This window comes from Medicago sativa, chromosome 6 (assembly GCF_051527215.1).
Source record: "Medicago sativa cultivar Bolivia chromosome 6, Bolivia_mono, whole genome shotgun sequence".
Taxonomy (NCBI): Eukaryota; Viridiplantae; Streptophyta; class Magnoliopsida; order Fabales; family Fabaceae; genus Medicago; species Medicago sativa.
The window spans coordinates 24,934,421-24,960,431 of record NC_140754.1 but is presented as its reverse complement, the minus strand read 5'-3'; the positions used below and the strand labels follow the sequence as shown (position 1 = coordinate 24,960,431).

At 33.3% G+C, this 26,011-nt stretch overlaps 2 protein-coding genes across 3 annotated transcripts; both read right to left on the bottom strand.

Annotated features, from left to right (window-relative positions):
* Positions 1–366: 366 nt before the first annotated feature.
* LOC146914130 (histidinol-phosphate aminotransferase, chloroplastic-like) lies at positions 367–10,090 on the bottom strand. 2 transcript variants are annotated; one of them, XM_085717049.1, is made up of 10 exons: positions 10,039–10,090; positions 9,713–9,946; positions 8,535–8,618; positions 7,800–7,954; positions 7,581–7,678; positions 7,386–7,494; positions 3,187–3,344; positions 2,221–2,363; positions 1,580–1,720; positions 367–733 (listed from the first exon to the last, which is right to left on the bottom strand). In XM_085717049.1, the coding sequence occupies exons 2-10, from the start codon at positions 9,938–9,940 to the stop codon at positions 602–604; spliced, it is 1,248 nt and encodes a 415-aa protein (XP_085573175.1). In that variant the 5' UTR covers positions 9,941–9,946; positions 10,039–10,090; the 3' UTR covers positions 367–601. The 2 variants fall into 2 exon arrangements, with proteins under 2 accessions (XP_085573175.1, XP_085573173.1); XM_085717047.1 differs by having other exon boundaries at positions 10,043–10,090.
* A 3,582-nt stretch (positions 10,091–13,672) lies between these two features.
* On the bottom strand, positions 13,673–22,740 carry DCP2 (decapping 2). The gene is made up of 9 exons (XM_085717046.1): positions 22,615–22,740; positions 22,401–22,516; positions 20,156–20,307; positions 19,222–19,349; positions 18,205–18,300; positions 17,295–17,447; positions 15,621–15,724; positions 15,469–15,536; positions 13,673–14,149 (listed from the first exon to the last, which is right to left on the bottom strand). Exons 2-9 carry the CDS (start codon positions 22,484–22,486, stop codon positions 13,965–13,967), a joined length of 972 nt encoding a protein of 323 aa, XP_085573172.1. The 5' UTR covers positions 22,487–22,516; positions 22,615–22,740; the 3' UTR covers positions 13,673–13,964.
* Between the last annotated feature and the right edge of the window lie 3,271 nt (positions 22,741–26,011).

Genomic DNA, 26,011 nt, shown 5'->3' with positions numbered 1-26,011 from the left:
GCAAGTCCAAAACGAGTAAAAATCCTCTCCATTTATAAAAATAAATGGAGAATGTCATTTAGAAAAAGATACACACAGAAATAGGTTGTGGGTCTTACCATTGAGTGGGTCCCACCATCATTAATAATTTTTTGCTTTTTATGTGTTTTTATCTCTCCAAATGGAACAAATGGAGAAAGACATAAATGGAGATGATCTTAACTCGTCTTAAACACGATGGTACTACCAACAAATACAACCTGAATATCTAAAAGGTACCACCTTAAAATAACCACCTTAAATACGAACAAAGCAGGTACAAAACTCAACAAAATACAACATGAGATGGTTAACTTATCCCTTAATTAACCATCTTAAAATATATAATACAAATGTTACAACTTCATATTAGGTGATGTGGCATTCATGTTGTGTATCTGAACCGTCCAATTAAATTGGACGGTTTAGAATGCCGTGAATATAGAACAGTTTTGAATAAGATGAAATCATTATTGTCTACATAACATAAACTAGCTCAACTTCTCTTAATATATTTTCCTCTAGTTTTGAATGTTACTTAAGAGAATTTATCTGTAATATCAATCACGTTGAAATTTTGCTCCTACGATAGTTTGCTTATGCAATTCATAAGCACATCTGTGTGTTCAGGCTTCCCAACGGATACTCGGACGTAGCCTTTCAGCTCTTTATTGCTGTAGTGGCGAATCATCACACCCATTTCGGCAAGGTCTTCCTGTGATCCAAAACAAAATGTCTATTTAGTTGGAAATATTCATACACAACTATTTTTAATGAAGTCATGCCAAATTTTCAAACAAATTGATTTTGCATTATGTCTACAAGGATCTTTCGGAAAATAATCAAAGTTCGCAGGTAGGAATCAATTTTGCTGCGTTTCTTAGGCCTTTAACTTGAGGGGGACCATGGTACCTATCAGTCCCTCATCTCCCTCTACCGCTGCTCTTAAAAACAAGGTTGTGAAAATCGTAAGTTAACTTATGGAATCGTAAGGTATCAATTTCGAGTTAACTTGGTTCTAAACTCGAATTTTAGCAAATGCGGAAATGAAACCGAGTGTACCCGGCTGGACTCACGGGGAACTTTTTACTGTTTTGATCCGTTTCTTCTTCGGTAATTTGATTTTGTTCTTGTCATTTTTTTTTATTTATAATTGAGTTGAATTATTGTTGCATTCATTGTATTATATTAGCACATATGTCATCAATATACTCATCTATGATACGAACCAATTTCAAATAGGCAAATAGAATTTTCTTAAACTCTCGATTTTGATAAACTTGCTTAAGAGTGTGCAAAGAGGTGATTTAAAAGAACAAATTCAAATTTTCCAATAGTTCAATTCCTATAACACGAGGACTAGTTTTTCTCCATGTGACTATTTATCCTATAAAATTGAAATTTTCTAGGACAAAACAGAAATCTACCAAATCAAATATTAAGGTGAATGTTTTGAATTTGGCAACAAACAATTATTACCACACATATATATAAAAAAAAATAAAAAATAAAAAAGTAAATAAATAAGTATGAAGATCTGGAGACATGAAAATGAATGTACCTTTAACTTCTTTGGATCAACTCCAGATGTAACCTCGCAAAGAATGAAATTAGAATGGCTTGGAAATGGCTTAAGGAATGGAACTGCCTTCAAAAGGTCAAAAAGCCTCCCTCTTTCTTTCACCAAAGCATCTTTGACATTCTGTATTATTTTAAGAATGTTTAGATTTGGGCCATTTGGCTTGCGTTACGCATAATAATATGCAATAATCATCTCGTGCTTGATACAATTTGTATTATGGTTCATCGATACTTTACTTATACTCCCTCCGTTTCAAAATAATTGCCTTGGTTTTTTTTACATAAATTAAGAAAAGCTATAAATATATTAAAGAATGTAGCAATTTTACAAAACTATTGGTTTTCAGTCATTGTATAAATGCATAATGACATGAAAGAAGTGCTGACAATAATAATTTAGGGGTAGAATTGGAAGAAAGGAAAATGTCACGTTGAAAAAGCAAAACACCACTTATTTTAGAATATTTTTTATACGCTAAAACAACAGTTATTTTGGAGACAACGGTTATTTTGGAACGGAGGGAGTGACAAGTATAGATGGTCATAATGTACTAGTGCAAAACGAATTAGCGTACATGTGTGAGAAGAACTTATACATATGACAAAACACAGAAGAAAAACCTCTAGATAGGTAGGATTTTGCAATGCTGCACATGCAGAAATTTCAGCAGCAACAGATACATTATAAGGTTGTTTTGCTCTCCATAGATATTTGATTATACTCAAAGGAAAAGCTCCATATCCCACACGTAATCCAGCTAAACCTGAGAAATTAATGATTGACATTAGGACATAGAAATCTCACCATGTTATATGTCACAAACAACCCAATATGATGATAAATATGATTTTATGCTTACTATTTCAACAGTAAATACATCAAACATCGGGTACTGTCCATACATTAATAATTTTATGCAGATTATTTTAATTTGTACAAAAAATATAAACCATACAAAATCGGTTAACAATTCCAATCCAAAGAGTGTCATCATTAGCTTCTACCTTTTATGTAACTATTCTTAGATTATAGATCTATCATCTATATGTTGTGTGTTGTAACAACAGCATCTTAATGCTACTAAATCTTCAAACACACTCATTTGTTATAGTTTGATTAATCAAATTACTGATATTCAAGTCAATAAATGACTATTAGAATATATAAAATGTCTAAAAAATCATATTATGCTAGAGTATTTTAGTTTATCACCTACAATTAATTTCTAATCTTAAATTATCTCTCAAGATTAGTTTCCATATTACTTGTTATTATCATGGTTTGTTTCCTGATTTCCCTATATATTCAGGATTAGAAGTCTTGTATCTCTATAAACAAGGGCTAGTATTTTGCAATTTGTATCAAGTTAGTATCAAGTGATAATTATGCATCATATTCAGAGATATTATTTATCTCGTCTTTCATCTAAATCCATTACTTCAACAATAACCATACACTAATAAATACTAGTAATGATTATGTTCAGCTCAGAAAAACATAATAGTATCATGATTCATGGTTTGATCAAGTATCACAAAAGAACAATTCTTATGAAAAAACTAATAGGAAAAAAGTACAAGTGTTACCAGCTCTTTTGCTGAATGTCCGAAGAACAATCAGATTGTCGTGTTTCTTCACCCAACTCATCTTTGATTCAATTGTCGAAAACTCAATGTACGCTTCATCCAGGACCACCAGTATGGGAAGCTCAAGTATCTTTAAGAGATCGTCATCATCAATTATACTGTTATGAAATTTTTATATCCATATACTTGATCAGAAGCTAACAGAAGAGAAACACAAATTACCAGGATAATAATAAGTGTTAAATATGTTTCTTAACCCTATGAATAATGAAATAATGTGCTTTTAGTTCATAAGAAGTCTCTTATCAGGGAATTTGAACCCTACGACTGAGGACGGCGGGGGTTGGGAACGGTGCAGGCTGAGGACAACGAGTCATGGCTCACAGCAGAGACGCTCAGAATGACAGAAAAGAAGGTTTAGAGTTCCTTTTCTGTGATAACCCTAAAATACCAATGCAACGGTTCGTTTTAAGGGTATTGTGGGGATTTCGGATTAGAAACAGCATAGTGCAACTGTAGTGCCACTCCAGTGGTGAAACGCGACATGATTTCCAGCCGCTACTCAATTCCTCGCTGCATCGCAGTGTGTGGGGGCAGTTACTAAACGCGATACAATTGAGAACATAGATTATATGCCGTAATTTACCTTTTCTCTCGTGGCATCCAACATATGACATCTAAAAATTAATTACCCTCAAATATTATATCCTCGCCAACATGTACATTTCTTTCACTTAAAACCAGAATGCAAATTCATTTCTACATAGATTTCGCTTGTCCTTCTCTAAATACCTATCCTCTCTTGCTTTTATTCGATGCAAAAGCTATCAATTCTTGCTTCCATCAGAATAGTTTTCAAATGGCTAGTTTTCAAAAAAGGTGAGATCTTTTCTTGAGGAATTGGATAAACCAACATGTACATCTCTGGCATACACAGGTATATCTCTTTCTCCACTTCCACTTGGTAAGTCTCAATTTTCTGTTGGATTTAATGCTTCGGATAAACCATCTAACCAATATTGGATACTAGATTCTGGAGCCACTGACCACATGACACCCTTACCCACACACTTTTCCACTTATTCACCTTGTCCTAGCAACAAGAAAATATCCATAGCAGATGGTTCCCTTATAACCGTAGCGGGTCAAGGAAATGTCCAAATAAGCCCAACTATAATCCTAGAAAATGTCCTTCATATTCCCAAATTGTCCACTAGCCTAATTTCCATTAAAAAACTCACAAAAGACCTATCATGTAATGTTGTTTTTTGCGACAATGCTTGTGTTTTTCAGGACAAGGATTCGGGGAAGACGATTGGAAATGCTAGAGAATGGAATGGTCTTTATTATTTTGATAACCAGAATCTCATCAGCTCCTCTAACATTTCCAACAACAATTCCTTTTTTTCTGAATCAATTAAGACCAACAAGGAGAAAGTCTTTTTGTACCATTGTCGTCTTGGTCATCCTTCAGTTAGAGTCATGAAACAATTATTTCCTTCACTTTTAAAAAATTTAGATGTTGAGAGTCTTTGTTGTGAGGTGTGTGAACTTGCTAAACACAAGCGTGTCTCTTTTCCTGTCAGAAATAAAATTAGTACTTCACCGTTTTGTTTAATTCATACTGATGTGTGGGGTCCCTCAAATGTTGCAAATATATCAGGTAGTCGATGGTTTGTAACATTCATTGATGATTGTAGTCGAGTTACTTGGGTCTATACTAAAACAAAAGTCTGAAGTTACCTCAGTGTTTCAACATTTCTTTGCAATGGTTAAAACTCAGTTTGGAGTAAGTATTAAGAGAGTCAGGTCTGATAATGCCAAAGATTACTTTAATCACGGGTTTAATTCTTTTTGTCAAAAAGGTATTATTCATGAGTCTTCATGTGTCAAAACCCCCAAACAAAATGGGGTTGCTGAGAGGAAAAATGGGCATTTGTTAGATCAAACTCGAGCTATGTTATTCCAAAATAAGGTTCCTAAGCGATTTTGGGGGGAGGCGGTTTTAACTGCATCTTATCTGATAAATTGTTTACCTTCTAGTGTCCTTGACTCCAAAACTCCTATTGAAGTTTTATCATCGTTCTATCCTTATATGCCCACCTCTAATAATCTCACTCCTAGAATATTTGGGTGCACGTCGTTTGTCCATATCCATAGTGATGGTAGAAGTAAACTTGATCCTAGAGCCTTAAAGTGTGTCTTTATAGGGTATTCCTCCACTCAAAAGGGTTACAGATGTTATCATCCTCCATCTCATAAGTATTTTGTTTCTCAAGATGTCACCTTCCATGAACAAGAAAGTTATTTTGGTCAAACTCATCTTCAGGGGGAGAATATAAGTAAGGAAGATAAGTCTCTTCTACTTCCTGACCTTACTTTCGGGCTAGAAATTGTGGTTGAAACTGGAGGTGACAATGTTGAGATGGAAGTTGATTCTGAAAATCATGTAAATGTTGAAGCTGATGTAAGATATGGGAAAAATATAAGGATTTATACACGAAGAAAGACCTTTGGTTAGCCTTCATTGCAACCTCCAACACCTTCATTGCGTTGGATTTGAGGGGGTGGATTTAGTCCCACGTCGGATAGATAGCACTCTTAAGAAGAGTTTATAAAGAGGAGGCACTCCTCACCTTACAAGCCGGTTTTGTAAGGATGAGTTAGGCCCCAAAATTTCAACACACATGAACAATACATTCAAATTATATTGGCTTTGTGTTTGCACCCATAATTGATTCTGAGCAGTTCATAATTTATACAAAATGGACACATAATAATTACATGCAGCTCTTCCTCTGTAGTCCAGAAAATAAGTTCTTTGACTTAATTCTTGGTGCAAATCTGGAGGCAGGCTAATGGATAATTTATCATCGCGAGTACATCAAGGACCTACTTGTCAAGAGTCAAGACCGATATGCTAGAGGTAAAGTCGACCCTCTCCTAAGGTTCATGATTCTAAGTTGACTGAGCAAGGAAGCCAAAAATCAAATTTTCAGTAAATAAAACCTGTCAAATTGCGATCTCTGGTCTTGAACCACATTGGGGTGATTTGAAATGGATTTTTGGTATTTAAAAGGCAGTCTTGACTATAGGTCGCAATTATTTCCTACTGCTCCCACTCAGCCAATTCACTATCAAAGCCTATGCGGATACTGAATGGGAAGTAAACCTTAATGACAGGAGGTCAATTTCTGACGTTGCCATCTTTCTTGGTCCTAACATTATCTCATGGTGTTTTCTAAGCACATTGTGGTTGCTAGGTCCATTACAGAAGCTGAGTATAGAAGCCTACTTCAAGTTACAGCCGAACTGTAATCCATTCAGACATTACTTTCTGAGCTAGACGTGTCTGCCAATGTTCCTCGGGTTTTATGTGAATACATTTCTCAATTAGCTGTCACAGTGAGAGAATACATTTCATTTTCTAAATACTGGTTGCGCCATTGTATTGAGCAGTTTTTTAATTAAATTGATTCAATATAGTAAACACTTTTTCGAATTCACTCATAACATACGACCAAATTCTCCTATTTATTTAGGATTTGGAGTCTTGTATCAAACTATTTATCAATCATCATATTACACAAAAATCATATTTCAAAAATCTTTATTTATTTTTTTTCGCCTTCTTTCATTTTAAAACCATAAATCCAACATAGCATCAGAGTCTATCCCAACATGAAGATGGCAATTCCTGAAAATTTCATGCTCCAAATGTCCAACTCTGGGCTGAAGGGTTAATGTCCTACACCTCTTTTGATGTGAGGTGCATCGCCAGTTATAACTACTAATTCCTGAAAATTTCATGCTCCAAATGTCCAACTCTGAACCTATTATGATGTGAGATGCACCGCCAGTTAATGCCGTACTAATTTCATGCTCCAAATGTCCAACTCTGGCGGTGCACCTCACATCATGACCAGCTTTTGGGATTGAGTTAGGTTCAAGCCCAAATTCTAGGAAATTCAAATTCTGGTACCTAGTTTTCTAAACGGTTTGTGGATAGCGGAATATGGCTTAAGGCCAAAATCTTCCATACAAACACACCATTGATGATGAGCATCCCTACACAAATTGGCTATGACAGTTGTCAAAAAATCTGACACCATTATGCCTGGCTACCATTTAATAAGAGTGTTTCGATATATGCATTGTATAGCATAAAGATGTCGAAAAAAGGGATACTAGATAGTTACCTCCCATCTGGATTGTTTGGAGATGTTAAAAATATGCATTTGGGCTTCTCTTGTTTAATAACCTCCGTTATTTGTTCCACATTCAAGCTGAAATCTGGCTTCCTTGGAACTACAGTTTAAATAATGCACACAAGTTATGCACATCTGACATGGCATAATAACAAAAATCTGAAAGTTGATAACAAAAATTCTCACCTTTGATGACAAGTGCTCCATTAACTGCAGCGTCAAATTCATACATTGTGAAAGTTGGAGGGCAGTCGACAATCTTGTCACCGGGATCAAGAACACAACTGTAATATATATAAACCATATTTCAAATCACAGAAAATAAGAATGAGTTGTCAGAGCTAGCTATGCTGAAAAATAATTGGAAGCCAATGAAAAAACACGAAATGATGAAATGGTTCTAACCGCATGATCAAATCAATAAGCTCGTCGGCACCACATCCTACAAGAATATATTCAGATTCAAGTCCTGAATCTTGGGCGAGAGCTGCACGCAATCGACGGCTCTCCGGATCCGGATAGACATATGGGAATCGTATTGACCCTAGGGCTTCCATGACCTATCATGTCAAAACTCCAATAGTCAGCTCGAGAGACAATACATTTGAACATAATAACCAAGACAAGAATTTAAAATCATAAAAAAATAGGAACATGTAAGAGTACTAAAACAAGATAAATGAGATTTTAACACAAATTTGACATTAATTTCGACAACAAACTAGATGGTTAACAGAGTTCAAAGTGGTTAATTATATTCAGTAGATGCTTAATGAATATAACAAGGTGTCACTACACATTAGCCATCCACTGAACACAATTAACCACGATTTTTAGGTGTTCAAATATACATGCATATCCATTAATCATCAAAAATATATTCAAATATACACAATTTTCAGATGTTCAAATATGCATGATAGTCATAAACCACGGTTAGTGTTATGGTTAATGACTTCCAAAAGCTGCGGCAACTTGTTATATTCATTAATCATCCACTGAACTATTTAACAATCTAATTTGTTGTCAAATTTGTGTCAAAATATCATTTCTTATAAAGCAGTGCGCTGGTCAGTTTGAACATTATGTTATCATTTAATAATTTATCAATGTGGAGAGGAAAATAGAATAAAAGCTCACCTCTGGAGGTGGTCCATAAGGATTTTCATTAGCATCTAACTTAACAATATCCTCAGGCTTGCGTCCTAAACGAGAAGATAAAACCTGCAGCATAAACCCTCTTCATTTGTTACTAAACAACATTGCAGTGGAACAATTTTCCCAAGTAACATGGTTGCAATACACAGACACAAACGCAAAGGCCAAACACAACACTGACACATCAGCACATAAAAGAAAATAAATTATGAAAAATTCTTCGGTACTCTGGAGCTTTGTTGGATGCTGGTGTCCTGTTGGTAAAGCTAATTAAAAAAACTTAAGAGCAACAAAGTTTATATCAATAAATTTACTTTGTCAGTGTGAAACACCAGACACGCCTTGTATCAGAAGCGTATTTGCTACATAGTGCAATAGTCAAAGACAAAAAAAAATTATAACACTAGAACAAACAAGAATGCTAGACACCACACAGACATGTTTGACACCAGTAGTGATTTAAGAAAATAAATTAATTGAATATAATCAGAAATCACATGTATTGATGTCGTGTCACTGTGCGGACACCTCTTGTATTAGAAGTGTATGTGCTACATAGCACAATGATCAAAGACTATTGATAAATGAGTAAACACTGACACAGTCAGGGACACCAGACATGACACACACATTTGGACACTCTGATGTTTATCAACCAATAATAATTTATAAACATAAATTAATCGAATGTAATCCATAATCGCATGTGTTGGTGTGTTGTCATTGTGCGGACACACCTTCAATCAAAAGTGTCTTAGCTACTTAATACAATGGTCAAAGACAATATACTAATAAAAGAGTAAACACTAACACAAACAAGGATACTGGGCACGACACAGACACGTCGACACCTATGAAGCACGGATGCAGACACAACACGGACACCGACGCCGCTAATAATTTGAGAAAATCACATAATTCAGTGTGATTATATGTGTTAGTGTTGTGTCGTGCCAACACGTGTCCAACACTGGGACACTCCTCATCCGAGAAGTGTCCGTACTTCATAGGTCGACACCAATAATAATTTAAGAAAATATATTGATTAAATATAATCAGTAAGTAATCACATGTATTGGTATCGTGTCACTGTGCGATATAGACACGCGTTCTATCAGAAGTGTCCATACCGCAGAGTGCATTGGTAAAAAAAAACAAACCTCAAAAGGCAAAATGGGTTGATAAGGAGCCAATTTCCTGAGATGTTGTCTGATAAAGGAATCACCAGTAGTAGTAACCTGAAGAGGACCATTGTTGACTTGTTCAACAGAAGAAGGAGGAACCATTGAAGAAGCCATTGTTACAAATTTCCTTCTCTGCAAATTGGTGAGTGATGAATCAACCAAGCATAAAGCAGATGAAGAATTTTGTAAATTTATAATACCCATTTTAACCTGAATAACAAGAAGAAATAAATCAAAATGTTCCAATTCAGAAGGGTATTTTACAGAGAGAGAGAGAGAGAGAGAGAGAGAGAGAGAGGTACAAACAAGGGTTGTCTGTCTGTGTTCGTATGTCTCTCTGAACTGGAAGTGTTTGTGGTAGCCGCCGGTCGGAAAAAATAAATAAAAATTACAAAATTTGTTTTTTATTTACTTTTTTTTTCTTACTTTTTGTAATTTTTTTCGTACCTACCTTCCGTGAGCATTCCCAACTTTTTCCGTACGTATTAAAGTCTGTTGGTATTTGACAACAATATTATTACCATGGGTTTCAAATATCGAATTATTTATTTATTTAATGAATTTTAATCATTAAACTATTTCACTAAAAAAAGTACTAAATTTCATTTTTCTTCATAATCTTTCAGCAGAAAAAATTTCTTCTCCATAAAAAATGGCGTGTTTCTGTCTCTGCAAAAAAAAATTGCACACGGTTTTAATCTTTTGTTTTTTAAAATTAAAATTGTTTAATTATCTTTATATTTTTAAGATTTTGAGAGAAAAAATTCTATATGTATAGAAGTTTTTCCAAAAAAATTTAGAATCTTTAATCAATAATAAATTAAATATGAATTTCTTAAATTTACAAGTTCAAAATATAAATAAATAATTAATACCTCTGAGCTAAATATATGCACAATGTTAATGTAGAGTAACAACATTTTCAATTTCATCATTATTGAAAAAAAAAACATTTTCAATTTCAATCAATCATAATGAGGTTAATTTTAGTTTGGACCAGTGAATGTTGGGGTTCAACTTGGACCAGTTTTTTTTTTTTTTTTGAGAGAGCTTGGACCAGTTGAATTCTAGCTTTTGATATAAATTAATTAATATACATGGTTGTGATTGTTTTTTTTTTTGAAGAATGGTTGTGATTGTTTGTCCACTACTTGATGTCTAAGTTAGATGATATCCAAGCCTACTCTAAGACTACCTGCACAGTAGTACTGTTGTCATTTTGTGAAAATGGTTGCTTGGGCCGGATATAGACCTGGACTGATAAATATCCAAGCCTTTTGCCAAATTTGGGTCGGGTTAAAATTGTGTGAACAAGTTTAAAACATTAATTTCTCCTTTAAATTGAGTACTATTGTTAAAAACATTAATTTCACCATTAATTCCAAATGGATACACGGTTCCAAGTTAAAAACAATTGTATAAATTTTTTGATTTTCTGCAGCTTAAATAAACATTCCCATTAATTTCATCAAACAGCAAACAGCAAAATCCAAATCCGTCGGAAAGGATTCTCGTCGTGGATCTTTGATTGTTTACAACCCATTGAATTTGATTCAATTTCTAAAAGTGTTTATCAAATTGAAGTGATGAAAAGTGAACTGAAACTGAATTTAAATTTGGGGGTTGGAGGAAAAAGTATGAGTTGTTGAAGTCATGAATTGAATGTCCTTGTGTTTCCAGATCTGTAGATTGATGATTAGTCTTAGTTTTGGTTAATGGAAAGAATATATGAGGTTTCTAGAGTGGAACAGTTGGGGATCTGGAAGAATTAGGGATCTGGAGAGTTGTTTTTGTGCATCCTTAAGCAAAACACATGAAGCTGAGAGCGATAGTAGCAAGGTTGGATCTGGAAAATTTGTTTGAAAAAATTGTCTTTGTTTTAATGAACATTAAATTTAAGTTTATAGTTGGTTAATAGATCTGAAAAAATAAGAACTTTGTAAATATTTTGTTAAGAAGGATTACTATCATGTATTCTTGTAATAGGGTGTATGGTATAGGGTAACTTGAACACAACCTGCAAAAGCAGGTTATTTTATTGGTCCAAGTTAAACCAAAACATACAGTGGTCCAAACTAAAGGGACCCTCATAATGATTATAAATATTTGACTCTTATCATAGGGTGCATTTAGTTTGGACCACTTGAAGTTTGGGTTCAAGTTGGATCAGTTTTTTGTACCATAGATTAAATCAGCTCATCAATTTTAATGGTAGTCTATCTACACCAAATCTCTCCCCTCTCTCATTCATGTCTCTATCAGAATTTAGAAATGGAAGTGAGAGAAAGTAGAAAATCATCAACACATATTTTTTTTAGCTGAATGAAGATTTGTTGAATTTGTGTCTCTGTCCACAACACATTCAACTTTGTTCAATAACTCATCTTTCACCATTAGAGTAAACTACTTACACTAGTCACTGAAGATTTTATTACACCGACACTACCAGCTGAAGTGTGGTTTTGTTTTTTTGGTTTTTTGGTTTATCTGCTTTTACTATGAAAGAGCGTTTTAATGTAAATTTGTTTTGATCTAATTTGTGTATGTCTTCTGGCTTCTGCTTAGGATAGTGTTATTAATATTTTTTTTTGTTTCTAAAAAAAATAACTATTGAACAAACACTAATCACTTCTTTACCAAACAGAAGAGTAATGATAATTGATAGTGCTATCTTCATTTTTTTTCCTTCTTGTTAATCAAAATCCAGGTTAAAATAAAAATTAATTAAGTTAGTTAAATCCTAATTGAACTAAAAAACTTGATAAAAATTAATAAAAGTTCTTTTTTTCTTTCAAACTCTTTTCACCCATTCAGTTTTTTTCACATTAATGTTTTAAATACATTACATTAATGTCTTATTTCACAAAAAAACAAATAGCCCATTATAAAAAAATTATTGAAATAACGAGTTTTTGCTGCAAGATTCTTTGAGAGAGAAAGACAAAGAGACAATGAGATGAGACAAAGATAGAGGGATTTGATGTGGAGAGACCATGATAAAATTTGATGGACTGATTTAATCTAATGGTTCAAAAAACTGGTTCAACTTGGATCCAAACTTTAAGTGGTCCAAACTAAAATCACCCCTTATCATAATCACTTTTAAAGTCATGCAGAAAATTAGTTTTGATGCACAAGACTCTAAAATTGTTTAACGACACTGTATGAAAATTATCCTCAAACTAAAAGTAACACTTAAAATTGTCTTTACTTACATTTAGTTACCTAAAAGACAAATATAAATTGCAAACTGATCGGACTAACTGTTCAGTCATTTATTTCCTAGTTTATGACTTTCTGTATGTAGAAACCAAATTTTGAATTGTTTATTCATGGAGTAACATTTTATAATGTTCTAAAAAAGTCTGAAAAAAAAAAATACATTCATACATACTCATTGACTTAAGAAGGGCAAAAAAAAAAAAAAACTGATTGTATTGTTCTCGTAATGAAATTGTATTAAGATATTACTGCTACATTTTCAAGTGCTAAAATAATACCAAAATCAAAAAATCAATTTATTTTAACTTGCTTTCGAAGTAAACTTCAAGACCACCATTTATACATTCCGAATAATTGATTTCAAAATATATTAAAACATGCCCTGCAAATTAACATTCAACAGGTTAATCACATCCTAAGCACCTATTGAAAGCGAACATTCGGGGTATATTTTCTACGCAATCTGGAATCAAACTTTTACAGCCTAAACTGCAATGCTCACTTTCAAAAGCCAATATACGTTCCGAAAAAAAATACATTTTACTTGTGAATATTGAATATTTTAAACAGAAAGAGTCGTAGAATGTTGGGTGTTACATAAGCAATCCCTTTATTTCCAACAATAAAGATGTCATGTTTACAGCACAAGTTTTCCAACAACAAAAATGTGCTTGCTATGTTGGCATGAAGTAGCTGCTTTGTAGAGATTAATCGTATACATAACCGCAGAAATAAATTATATTCTTTTTGAGATCGAGTTTGAGGTATCACAAGAACGAGTACAGTAACTTTTACACCGAAATGTTTCTACTTCTTCATATGCTACTGAGAATACTATCTTTTCACAGGTACAAAATACTTGGTTGATGCACATAATCTACATATTAGACTACTGGACAAACATCATGTACAGAAACCTAACTAGACCATAGAGAGGGATAACTACGGGTGAAATGGGCAAAACAATTCAGTCGAAGAATACTTTACAGAAACGGTTGCGGGACTTTCAAGAAAAGGAAGCTTCCATTGCTTGTAGAATAGGTGCAGTGCTAAATCTGAAATTCCTTAAGCTCCGGCCAGGCCCCACATCGATAGGCTGAGAATCTGGTTCAGATTTTGTTGGTTGGCTGTCCATAATTATTGTGGAACTACTTCCAGTAGAACTGTGCTTGGCTTTCCACACACAAATTGCTTGATAAAAGAATAAAGGCCGTTAGTAATCCTGATGCAAAAGTCTTGAAAATCCACAAGAATCAAAGTAAAAATGCATGAGTACAATTTATGCAAGCGCATCTACCATTTATTTTCTTTTTGAATCCGAGCCTAGTGCAATACATTGAACTATAGCTGGTAATTAACACAAGTCTAATGACAGCCAGAGTAGATAAAATAATACTCCCTTTGTCCCATATTATAAAATCATGTATATTCTATACTAGTCAAAAACTTATTAGTTATTACTAATTGTGACTGACTCATAGCATTTTATAAATACATCACTGCCTACGACTACAGTGAATAAAAATATGGGTGAATCCAGCCAACACTACTGTGCTGCAGAACAAACAACTTTGTATATGTGGATGATATTATCATCCATAGATCTTCTCTAATTCCGTAGCTCATTCAGAAGTGTGAAACACAATTTTCCTTGAAGCAACTAGGTTTGGTTGCTTGTTTTTCTTGATATCCAGATTAAATTAAACACATCTCTGGCTCTTTACTGTTGTATCCATCAAAGTATACCAAGAACCTTCTACACAGGGCAGATATGGCAGATTGCAAACCAATGGCCAATCACAAGCTAGGAAACTGCAAAGTCTCTGGTAGATCCCTTTTTTATCTTTCCCTTTATTGTTCTAGGTTGGAGCGTAGCTATATGCTACAATCACTCATCCACAACTAAGTTTTCTGTTAATATGGTCTTCCAATACATAGAAGTGCCCATTTTAGAGCAGTCGAAATTTGTCAAAAGAATTCCATGGTTCCTTAGGATACCATTCATCACGGGGGTACTGCCGCAGCCCTGTTGTTGCAGATTTCTTGCACCAGTCCTGTAGTTAATTGTGATAACCAGAGTACAGTAGCCTTCAGCCACAATCCAGTTCTGCCCCCCAGAATAAAGATTGTGGGATTGGATTTTTATTTTCTTTGCAAAAGGGCTATGCAGTCAGTAATTTTCTAAATGCTGTGCATGTGACATCTCTTGATCAACTTACTGACTCCCTTACTAAGTGTCTCACAGACCTCTGTTTTCAATCCATTCTTGACCAAATCAGAGTGCAGTCTTCTCTTAGACCACCTTGAGAAGACGGGGAATGTTAACGGTATATGCAAATGCATGAGATAACACTGTGAATACAGCTAAGGTCATAAATTCATAAAACAGATTAATGTTCTTTCTCTCTCAAATTAGTTTCTCTTTCTTTATTTTCATTATAGGCAGTTAAACAATAAAATAATAGATGCTTGTAACAACCAACCAGTACTTGCATTGACATAGGAAATACCTTTAAGTGGCAAATCAGGTCTTGGAGCCATAGGAGGTTGGTGTGTTGAAATCCAAGATTTCAAAGATCTGCATTAAGGCAGTGAAATTTTTTTCAACATTGACAACACAAGAGACATTACCAAAATATCAAAAACATAAAGTTGTACTCACGCCAGAAAGGGAGACACCATATACAGCTTAAGACCAGTGATCCCACGAGATATCACATCATCACTAGAAGGTTGAAGTTCATCAAGCCGTTGCCATGCAATTTCCTGTAAAGATATAACAAGATGAATTCTCAGCTTCTTGTAAAATCAGAAGAGTTCATAGAAGATTTTTAACCAACTTTTCTTATCAATTTCTGACTCTCATTGAATGAATAGAAAACAGTTACAATAACCTTTTACAAACTGACATGTGCCCGTCACTTGACAACTGTTCATAGCTGTTTGGTGCCAGCTGTAGCACACTGATCTAACTATAACTAAGCTAGTCTAACTACTTCTCTTATAATTCTTATCTCCTACAGTAGAACTATAACTAAGCTAGTCTAACTACTTCTCTTATAATTCTTATTTCCTACAGTAGCTATAAAACTAAACAATGCAGGGGATAAATACAAATTCAAATTTCAAGGAAACGTGACTCCAATATATCGGCAACACTAGTTCACAAACTACAGCTGAACAAGGGATAAAAATGATGAAGTGCTATATGTTTCACAACTTCATTTATTCAATATAAAGGGTTTGGTGACAAAATAGAAAAATGTTAACCTTCTTGAAATATGGTCAAAGTAATTCCGATAGACTTGGACAATCCACATCCCTCGAGCTTTTCGGGTTGAATTACGCTAAGTATAAACTTTAAAATATGCATCAGACTATCCTATGTATGTTATTGAGCAAACCATATTTTCCCACTCTCTAGATGTCTAGTCTTAGGCAAGAACGAGTGTTTTTGGGAAACCCGCATTTATCAACCTTTTAGAGCCTACACATGCAACTCTTGGTTTGATGGAGTGTGTTGCCGACGTGATTAAATACAAAGCTTTCAATGTTTTAAAATTTGTTTTGCCAAAAACAAAAACAAAAAAATCTTATTTATCTCTGTACTAAGTGTGTTTTTGTTAAATAATAATTTGATATTTTAATTTCAGAAATTGGAAACTTTAATCTTAGATATGATACACTTGTTGTAAAGAAGTAATAAGATTTTGATTATGTTTACATATCCTAGTAATCTCCCTCTTTATCCTATATCCATCTGTGGGGCAGTTTAAAAGAGAATATGTTACAAACCTGAAAATTAGAATTGAATACTAAGAACACTTTTAATCGAGAAAATATGAAAGAATTGGAGAGAAAACTATCCCCTTCTACAATAGAGTCACAGTCACTACTCTATTTACAAAATGTTTACAATACTCGATGAATCTTCTATGTCCTTGTATTCTTCTATCTATAAATGATACTCTCCAACTAATCAAATAACAAACTTCCCTAACTAATTCTCCTTCATCCTATATCCTAACAGAATAATATGTACATTAGGCTGGAGAAGAATACCCAATACCCATGATCATATATTTTCTCCTTATATGCAGATGTTTTCTTGTTTTTGGAGTACTGTGACTCTATGTTTTCCGTCTAGCTTCTTTGTTTTGGAAATCAGGGTATAACTCATAGTGCCTTGTAATTTCCCGTTCTCTTTATGTAAAGAAATTTTATTTTTTTATCCGAAACTACTACTAAATATATTGGTGATAAATCTGGTGTTAAGGAAATACGATGATTGAATTATAAAAACCTTCAAAATAAATACATCAAAAGAATTACATACACTGATCTCCTTTTTGGTTTGTGGGGCAAATGAAGTATCATCTTTGACACCAGCAATAATGTAGAGTCGTACTCTCTGTTGTCCAAAAATAACTTCAAGGTATTCATCCTTGTTAAGAAATTTTGAAACATCAAAACCAGTTTCTTCCAAGACCTGCATTTAGCACAAACAAAAACAAGTTAGGAAAAGCCAAAGCAAGACTCTGGTGTATTTGACCAAGCTTAAATTTTCCTTAAATTAAAAACTAAAAATAAGAGCTGAAATTGTTTGGTGATTTCAGCTTGATTCCAGCTTACTGGTTATTTTTTAAATAAAATTCTTTGGTAAAATATTTTTATAAAAACCTCAAACTTATTAAAAATTCTATAAGACCAACATTAGCAAGTAATAGTTTTCAATTTCTTTTAGAATGTGTGTGTGTGTGTGTGTGTGAAAATAGTTCAAATTAAACCAACATACAATGGTATTTTTACGCTGTGCAATAACTTTTTATCAAATGCTTGTATTACAAAACTCACTGTTGTATTAAGAATAACTATCACATAGATCGTACATGTAAATTTTAAATAATTTAAAAAATAGTCTGTTATGTTATTGAAATAAATAAAAATTATTGGTATTTAAAACCGTTTAATAGATAACATATGTGACGATTGTTTCAATATGCCTACTAGTCTTTAAGAAGGATATTTGGCCTAACTTCTCCATTTAAGGAGATGAGAAGCCAAAACTAAGATGGGTGAAATTCACCCTTAGTATGACATGAATTAGCCAATTCAAAATACTTGTAGGTTTTATAAATCTATATCAATTTTGTTATGTTTCCTAGACCAACAGGGCAAAAGAAAATGGAAAGAGAGTCATTCACGACTAGAATCAAAAAGGCATAACTCTGAACAGTCACGCTTACTTCTCTAACAGCACATGCATGATCTTCTTCATCTTTACTCTTTTTGCCACGAGGAAAACTCCAACTTGAACCTTTCCATCCCTTAACTAGCAAACACTGTCAACATATATGGAAGTAAATAAGCATCACCATACCAATAAATAACTTAGATAGGAACATTTTGAGTCCCGCAATGGAGGTTTCTGATAGATATTGGTTCAATAACAAACAGATTTGGAACAATTTCTGATATTTATTGATACAAACAGAATTACAGTATAGAGAATAACACAAAAATCACACATAATAACACTAGGATAATTGTTCTCCAAGGTTTCGAGAGCCTTGGCCTCTCCCTTCCCCAAATGTTCGAGAGTTGGGTCTCTCCCAAATCCCAATAACCACTCAATAACTTCCAGACAACCCTCTTATGTCTGACCCTTCTCTTATTTATCCTTAAAACATAACTGACTCAATTAATAATTAATTAATAAAACATAACTGACACAACATAGATAAGACAAAACATAACTGTCCTAAAATAGCTGCTTGACAGAATATAAACCACAAGTCTAACAGTTCCCTAGAAAAGTTGCATGGCTTCATTATAAAATTATTTTCTTGAACCTAGAAAAATTTATGACATGATGTAAAATATACACTAGCTTCAACATATGGCTTTCCCCTTCTGAAAAAAGTGACAGCTTGAAATTGCAGGTTATAAGCTAAATAAACCTGAATGACTTTTCTTCATAAATAATTGTGCCCGGGTCAAAAAAAATAAAATAGCTGTGCTTGAGTCAGAAAATTTTTGCTTCTGAGAGACCTAATTAAAACAATTTAATGAGCATTTAAAGTACCTACATCCCTCATGTTCAGAAACAGTAGGTTTTACGGAACACAGGATTTGTGGAGATGAAAGCAATATTTCAAAAAATAACCCATAATAATAAATTGTAATATAATAGAGAAACAAGGTATTGTCTTATGAAGAAACCAAATAATCAGTACCGTTAAGAGCATTTATTCTCAGCTTACCCTTTCATAGGTTTCATCAAGAATTATTGCCCCAGTTACAGGAACTCGAACCTTGTAGGAAGTGAAGTCCTTAAAAATATCATCTATATGGGCCACATAAGGCTTCAAAACATCACAGCTATTGAACACTGATCAATATTAAGGAAGAATCCAGGTATAAGATGTGAATACAGAGATTAGGACAATGAAATTAAAATGCCGGGATGATTAGCCTTTTCTATGCAAAGCCTAGACAACATTGCCTTCAAATGTCTAATAAGTAAATCATAACAGGGATATCCTCGTCTCGCCTGGTCAAAAAATTAAATTCAAAAACAACACTATTCTAATATTAGCATTTCATTTGAAGTATGTGTGTATCATTGCACAAGCATGTGAGCATCTTTCTGTTCAATACCATGCAGAGAAAATTTCCACTAAGCCACTAATAGTTTGATCTGAAATCCATGTAACACATGCAGTTTCCAACCTTAAACATGGCATAAATGACGACAAAAATACGAAGCTTTCCACAAAACTAAACTGTACATGGTTATGCTTGGTTCAGTATTAGAATATTAGAGAAAATCATACGAGGAGAATAGTGTATATTCCCACCACGATTTGTTTCATACATTACAAGAGACTGTATGAAGTATAAAGTATAATAGAATATTTAAATCTTGAAGAGCAACAAAGTTTTAACAAAATCAAAGATTTCAAAACATCCAAGGAAAAAACATTCTATGGATATATCACGTTCATGTCTAAACCAAAGAATTCAGCTTACCATGTTGTTTTCCCTTGTTTAATGAAAACTGAGAAAGAATCCAGTGCATGAAAGAATTAGAATAGCTCATATATTACTGTTATAAAATGTAGATTAAGTAATAAGAGTAACTTATGCTATTTTAAACAGAGGATAGAAAACAAAAGAAAACTGCTGTAAGGATACTTAAAGAAGTGAACTCCTTCAGACTTAAAGACTTCAGAGATGGATTATTTTCTACAGAATTATCTTCATAAAACCAATGTGCATACTCCACAAGAAATAAGATCCTTTCGAATGATTGAAGATCTTCCTTTGGCACATTTAGCACAAACCGGCTGCAATATAAACACATAAAGTGGCCTTTTACTATAAGAACAGCGTAAATAGAGGAAATAGAGAGGAGAGAGTCAATGGAAATGATTCCGAGTGTGACACAAATAAAAGGATAGAATATCAAACAGCATACGATAAACCAATATCACCAAAAATGCATACCAAATCATTTCAACAAATGTCCAAGCTATTATCAGAAAGTACAAATAAAAACCGAATAAAACAATTGAATGGGCGACAGAACCCCAGAAAACAAGGTATATTCTAAACCACTCCCTTATTAATCCTCTCTAAATGTTATTAATCTCTTTCTGACATTATTCTAGATGTTGTTGATTCGTATGAATAAACCTGATTTTTCTTACGATATTTCTTCCATCGAAGTACATACGGTAATCGTACTTCTACGCCAATAGCCATATGGAAGGATATAAGTTGACTTGTTAACTAAGTAAGTTGATTCCAGGTCTAGTGATTTGGCATTTGGAGGTTCCCTCTGTATAGCATCATCGCCCTGTTTTGACAACTTGCAGCCAGAAACTATAGGCGATGAAATAACTTTGGCTTCAGCCATCTCACTGTCGATTGTATTTATAGTGATTAGTTATTCCTTCTTTTCATTTAACTTAATACAGTTTCCTTAGATAGTTCAGTCATTTCCAAATTTCCCTCCTTAGAGAAAAATGTGTTTATTAATGAGGCTCATTTTATATTGTATGCTCAAGGCAATTATTACTAGTATCTTTGTCTTATACTCAATATGGTTTATTTTCGCAGTGTTCGTTTTCTTATTGCAGATTGAGTATCAGAATCCTAACAATTAGATTTTAACCAAAAAAAAAAGTAGCCTAGTAATCTATTCTTCGGCAATTAAAAACCCTTTAACAGCTCGACTAATAAGTATACAGTAAAATAAATTGATAATAAGAGCAAACAGTCATTTTGGTCCATAAATGCAAGAGGCTCTGTCATGAATATGATAGTATTTGAATGTATCAAAATCACAACAACAACAACATGCCTAAATTCTTCTTTAACTGCATTTTTTGCAAGTCCATAAAATTACTAACAAAAGCGACACTTGAGGATGCCTTTGTAACTTTGATACACTCAGGACTAAAGTAACAGCACTTCACATATTCAGGAACCATGAATCGAATCATCGATGCTTAATCTATCATCTTCTTAATAGCTGTTCATTTTAAAAAATATAATAAATGTTTCATCCATTGCCAACACCACAATTCCTCAAGTAAGACAGCACTAGTCAATTTCTAAGTGTATGTTTGGTTTCACGAGGAATCGATGATTTCGGAGGTGTGGAATTGATTTTGACATGTTTACTGTGTGTTTGGTTCTATGGTGAAAATAATTGAATTTGAGTTAATTGGTTTTGTAAAATTGAATCTAAACGTAAAAGTGACTTGAACAATAAACTTGAGTGTTAAAATCAATTCTAGAATCAAAAGCTACAAATCATAGCTTCAAGTAGAATCAATTGTAGAGGCAAAATCAATTCTTCTTGAAAACAATCAATTATGTCAAAATCAATTTTACACCTCCAGAATAAACTTTGGATTCCTCAAAAGTGGAACCAAGCATACACTTAGTGAGTGTTTGGTGTACCGGTGGGAATGAGCAAAACTCGGTTTGCATAGAAGCTACAATTTGGAGCTTCTGCTTTTTCACTTTAGATTTGCTTTGGTAACTGTGCCTACCGTGGTTTTGGTCTTTACAAAGCTATACCAAACACAGCTTTAGATGTTCTCTAGTAGAATTGATTCTAAATTGAAACAATATATATCGTTTAAATACGTAGATATATCCAAACACAAACCACTTCATATGCAACTCACAATTAGGGCCCATTTGGAATGACTTATTTTTAAGCTTATGAAAAATAGCTTATGCAAATAAATAAGCTTTTATGTTAATTCATAAGCTGTTTTTTCAAAAACTACATTGACAAGCTTATGAATAATACATAAAAGCTTATTTATTTGCATAAGTTATTGTGCATAATCATTTCTAAGCAAGTAAAAATTCAGAAGAACGTAACCCTAAAAGCAGAAAAAGGGAAAATTGATGAACGAACCTGCAGAGATCATCGAGGAGTTCTTGAGGAGGAAGAACGGTTTTGTAGTAGGAAGAACTTGGAGAACGATGATGATGATTTGACATTGATGAATGATGGGTTAAAAACAACAATCACTACAAAACCAAACACAAATCAGAATTTGATTATAAAAATTGATGTGTGAATGATGAATGGGAGAGATGATTAAAAGGGGATGTGATGGGAGGCTTACGGTGGTGGTGGGTGGAGGCTTACGGTGGCGATGAAAGAAAGATGGGAGAGAAAAACAGTGTTTTGTTCTTGTTTATTATTAAAGTTTATTATTAAATAAATCTCAACATTTAAATTTAATCTTGCCACATGTCTTTCATCCAAAGCCTAAATGGACTAAATGGAGCATTACATAAATGGAGCATACACTCATTTTGGGATCCAAATGTTGATTTTTTGTTTGTTTGTTTTTGGTTAAATTCCAATTTTGACCCCTTAACTTACGCAACAGATGATTTTGGGTCTCGACTTTTGAGTGTCGTAGACGAAGGTTTGTGAATGATTTATGATCACGACGAGTTTGATAATGGACACCATCTTTTAATGTATTTACGACAAAATTATTGTCTGGACAAGAGTTATGAGCCTAAATGATTTTTTTTTATGACGACGATGTTTTCTGGGCTTCGGCCTAAATGATGGGTATTCGTGTTAAAGTTGATTGTTAAACCTTGAAGATTGATTGCAGAAGGTTTGTGTGTATGTTTGTGGAAGTTGATATCGGAAAAGACAGTTGCTGGTCATGTGGAGGACAAATAGAGAGTGGTACCAAGTGCAATACGAGGGTCTACACATAATTTTTACGTGTTGTGGATGCGATGAAAGAGTATGCTCCTTCAAAAGAGAAATCAAAAGTAATGGTAGTGTCGAAATAAGGTAGGTTTTCTAAACGCGTGACTTGAGGATCAAGCCGTCTTGATCCGCAAGTCTCTCCTTTTAGGTTACGATCTCTGCCTATAAAAGGAGAGCTCGCCCCACTCATTCTTCACACCAAAACTCACAGTTGATGCTTCCTGTGCGTTTTCTCTCTTCTCCCTTCGATTTATGTTAACGAATCGTTCTTCTTCTTCTTCTACTCCTTTCTGTCCCTTCGATTTCGATTAAGAGTGGTTACGTACCATATTCGAGTGGTTTTAATCGAACGATTAAACCATATTTGAGGTGTAAATTCTCGAGCGATTACATATTGTGCAGTGTGTACTCGTAACAGTGATCTGGACTATTTTATCCTGGAGGCGGCGCGGTTGTTAGTCTACCTTGCACAATTAGAGTAGTGCCGTGAAACGTCTTAAAGAAAGCGACCTGATCGTGACTCACCCCGGTAATTTCCTTGTTCGGTATATTTTTAAATTCGAAAAACAACAACCTTTCATAGACCCATAATGAATTTGAATAGAACAGTTACAAAATAAGATAGTAATGAGGATACAATTCTCTTTATGGTGAGTAATTACATTCTTAATTCTTTACTTGGTGAGTAAATCAAGGTGGAAAGGAAAGAGAGAAATAATAAAACTATATTTGTGGATATTATGGATCATTTAAGCGGAGGAAGATTCAACATCAACATACCAAACATGACTTTTCTAACTTGGAAGAATATATCAACATGCAAAAATCGATTCAAAATGAAGAAATGGATCCAGGGATTAGACTTAGTCAAAAAGTCAAGAACAAGTTGAACAAAAAAAGGCTTAATCCGAAATTAAATTATAGCATCAAACTAAGCCCAAGCAAACATCATTATGACCCTTTAAACATTGGGGTTTATGTTGAGAATATACAACACATGGATGGTGGTATTGCAAACGATGCAAAGAATATTAACAAAAGCCAAGTACAATGAGAAACCACAAGGTTCCTATGTTATATGGTATTATAATCACCAACCATCTTTACTTACCTCGCACAAGGAGTACTAGAGAAAAACTAAGAGCAAGGTATTGTTATATTGAACTCTTTAGAAGCTACTTTAGTTCTGATCTTCAACTTTTTTTGTATGTAAACCATGTATCCTCGACACGTACAATTGCGGAGACTAATCCCTCGAGCCTTGTGGGACCCAGATGGGTGGCAAACTCTCTCTAAGAGTTTTAACGTTGTTGCGTGTCCAAAGTTGGATTCGAATCTATGCGCTCTTGAGTCTGATCTACAACTGTATGTAAACCTTCATGGGTTCATTTTCGATTTCCTTAATTTTGGTTGTGCAAAATATCTTTAATATCGATAAAGGAAGAGAAAATACTTTTGATGCCACAACTTTAGAGACCAGACCAGTGTGTACAATTGCAAGACCCATAAATTTTTTTTATATCTATACTATATATGAAGAAAATAAGGTATTTAATTGGAAGGATTTTAGGCTGGCTTTTTTGTCATTCAAATTATACCCTTAAACAAATTTTCTTATAATAATATTATATTGTTGGTGTTATTAAAAAATATAAGAATTTTTATTATATTTGTTATATTATTGTTGTCATTTAAAAAATCAAATATAATTTGTTGAGTTTGTTACATTTGAAAGTCACAAATATCTATATCTATACTTATAATTTATATATATATATATATATATATATATATATATATATATATAAATTCATATAAAATAATATTTGTCATTTACACGTAATTTTCTATAAAATATTTTTGATAATCTACACGCGTTAGCACATTAAAAAGAGCAGAAAGACATACACTCACGTTCCCGTCTTTTCGCTAGTAAAGATAAAAAAGTTTATTCGATTTGTGTTAGAATGGTTTAACTTCATTATCTATTATATACTATATATAAAGAAACAGGGTCGTTCCGGTAAAATCGGAGGCCATGTTCAAATATTAAAAATGGTCCCCTATAAAAAAAAAACAAGATTTTTTAAGCAATGGTAATCATCTTTCTTAAATTCTTAAAATAAATAAAAAATAGTAATCATCTAGAAAAACAAGATTTTTTAAGAAATGGTAATTATCTTCCTTCAAAAAAAGTAATAGTAATCATCTATTTAAGTTGTAAATAACATAAAAAAAATCATTCTTATTAAATAAAAGTAAGTTTGTATGGGAAGGACTAACTAATTTGTGTTGAACTTCACTAACCACTAATTGTTTTAATATTAAAAATTGGGTTCATATTTCATAATAAAAAGAAACGCTAAAAACTTAAAAAGAATCATCACTTTGTTTAGTGCAAAATAGGTCTTAAGTATATTGGTTGTTGTTGCTTAAACAAAGTGTCTTTGCTCGGAAAAAATAGCAGCAAATTAATACTAGCATGCATAATTAAACTTGAAACAATAGAAAAAAAATACTAACTATTTAACGGATTTAATTTGAGTTGTTGATGGAAATAGATGACAAAATTCATGATATATAGTAGTTTTCTACATTCATACGTAACTCTGAAATGCATATTAAATTGTAATGGTCTGATAGTTGTGTATGTAATTGAGACTTTTATATTTGGTTCTAATTCACACAAATGCTCGGGATTGAACCTCAAGACCAAGGACTCAAATGTATTCTATTTTACCACTAAACTATTACAAAATATCTACTAATTTTTTATATTTTATTAT

Excerpts from the sequence above, each read along its gene's own strand:
- LOC146914130 (XM_085717049.1), bottom strand. The coding sequence starts at position 9,940 with ATGGGTATTATAAATTTACAAAATTCTTCATCTGCTTTATGCTTGGTT. Across the intron at positions 2,364-3,186 it reads GACATTCAGCAAAAGAGCTG|GTTTAGCTGGATTACGTGTG; the intron begins GTAACACTTGTA and ends TTAATTTCTCAG. Across the intron at positions 734-1,579 it reads TTGATCCAAAGAAGTTAAAG|GAAGACCTTGCCGAAATGGG; the intron begins GTACATTCATTT and ends TTTGGATCACAG.
- DCP2 (XM_085717046.1), bottom strand. The coding sequence starts at position 22,486 with ATGTCAAATCATCATCATCGTTCTCCAAGTTCTTCCTACTACAAAACC. Across the intron at positions 15,537-15,620 it reads ATGGTGTCTCCCTTTCTGGC|ATCTTTGAAATCTTGGATTT; the intron begins GTGAGTACAACT and ends GCCTTAATGCAG. Across the intron at positions 14,150-15,468 it reads ACCTGATTTGCCACTTAAAG|CAATTTGTGTGTGGAAAGCC; the intron begins GTATTTCCTATG and ends TCTTTTATCAAG.